This window comes from Belonocnema kinseyi, chromosome 1 (assembly GCF_010883055.1).
Source record: "Belonocnema kinseyi isolate 2016_QV_RU_SX_M_011 chromosome 1, B_treatae_v1, whole genome shotgun sequence".
Lineage (NCBI taxonomy): Eukaryota > Metazoa > Arthropoda > Insecta > Hymenoptera > Cynipidae > Belonocnema > Belonocnema kinseyi.
The window spans coordinates 147,102,587-147,103,552 of NC_046657.1; the positions used below are offsets into that span (position 1 = coordinate 147,102,587).

Sequence of the window (966 nt, forward strand, 5' to 3'; positions counted from 1 at the left end):
CGTATTTAGAACGACAAGTCCTCTTCTTGCAGCCATTTCCATCACTTTTTTTCCTCTAGGGTCCATATACGCCATACCCCACTCTAAAGCTTTTGCGTTGAAGTCCCCAGCGATCACTATCTCCTCTTCGGTGTCTTGCAGCATCTCTTCGATGTTATCAAGTTTCGTCTGAAAGTCTTTGATGGGTTCGTTGGGGGTGAGGTAGCAGCTCACAAACGTGATCTTACCACTCTTAACCCAGACATATCCTTCCCCTGCTCCATGACTTTCCGCAGGAACCTTGTTTATGTTCGTTACCCATATTGCCGCTGTGCCTAACTTGTCCGAGAACCATGTAGTGCTCGTCCTGTCCTGGTACTGCTCACTGAGTATCAGCAAATCGGCCTTCTCGTCGTACGTGAGTTGCGTAAGAAGTTCGTGTGCATTTCTACTTCTGTTTAAGTTAGCTTGAACTATGTTGATCATTGTCTCGTATTTTCTCTGGCCCGATCTAGGGCCTCGCGGAAAATCGAGCACTTCTGTGAGCCAAGCATATGACTTGAGTGTTCTGTACCTCCTGTTAGTTCTGAGCAAAGGACGCAATGTGGCTCTTCTGTGCAAGTGGCCGCCTTATGTCCATTTTTTCCACATCTGTAGCACATGTCTGTGCGGTCGGGTCCTTTGCAATCACGTGAGTGATGACCGAAGCCGAGGCACTGAAAACAGCGGGTGACTCGAGTCCTTTCCCGGATTCTGCTATAAATCCAGCCAATTTTAATTCGGCTAGCCTCTACTAGTTTCTTGGCTTTATTCTCGTTGATGTCAACGATGGCCATACTTTGTCCCCATTTATTTGCCTTGGAGATGGTCACCTTAAAGTCTCCAGTGTTTCCATCAAGGTCGCGTTGTAATGCTGTCAAGATCCATGAATTCCAGGCACATTCTGGGTACCATGCTCCTGACTGCTCCCGTCTCTCCCGCAGACAT

At 47.8% G+C, this 966-nt stretch overlaps 1 protein-coding gene across 1 annotated transcript in view; it reads right to left on the reverse strand.

The window, feature by feature from the left end:
- Positions 1–465, reverse strand: part of LOC117180435 — a 1,368-nt gene extending 903 nt beyond the window's left edge. Inside the window, exon 1 of the mRNA XM_033372934.1 lies at positions 78–465. Within this exon, the coding sequence (XP_033228825.1) occupies positions 78–465 (388 nt within the window). The remainder of the gene's footprint in view (positions 1–77) is intronic.
- Between the last annotated feature and the right edge of the window lie 501 nt (positions 466–966).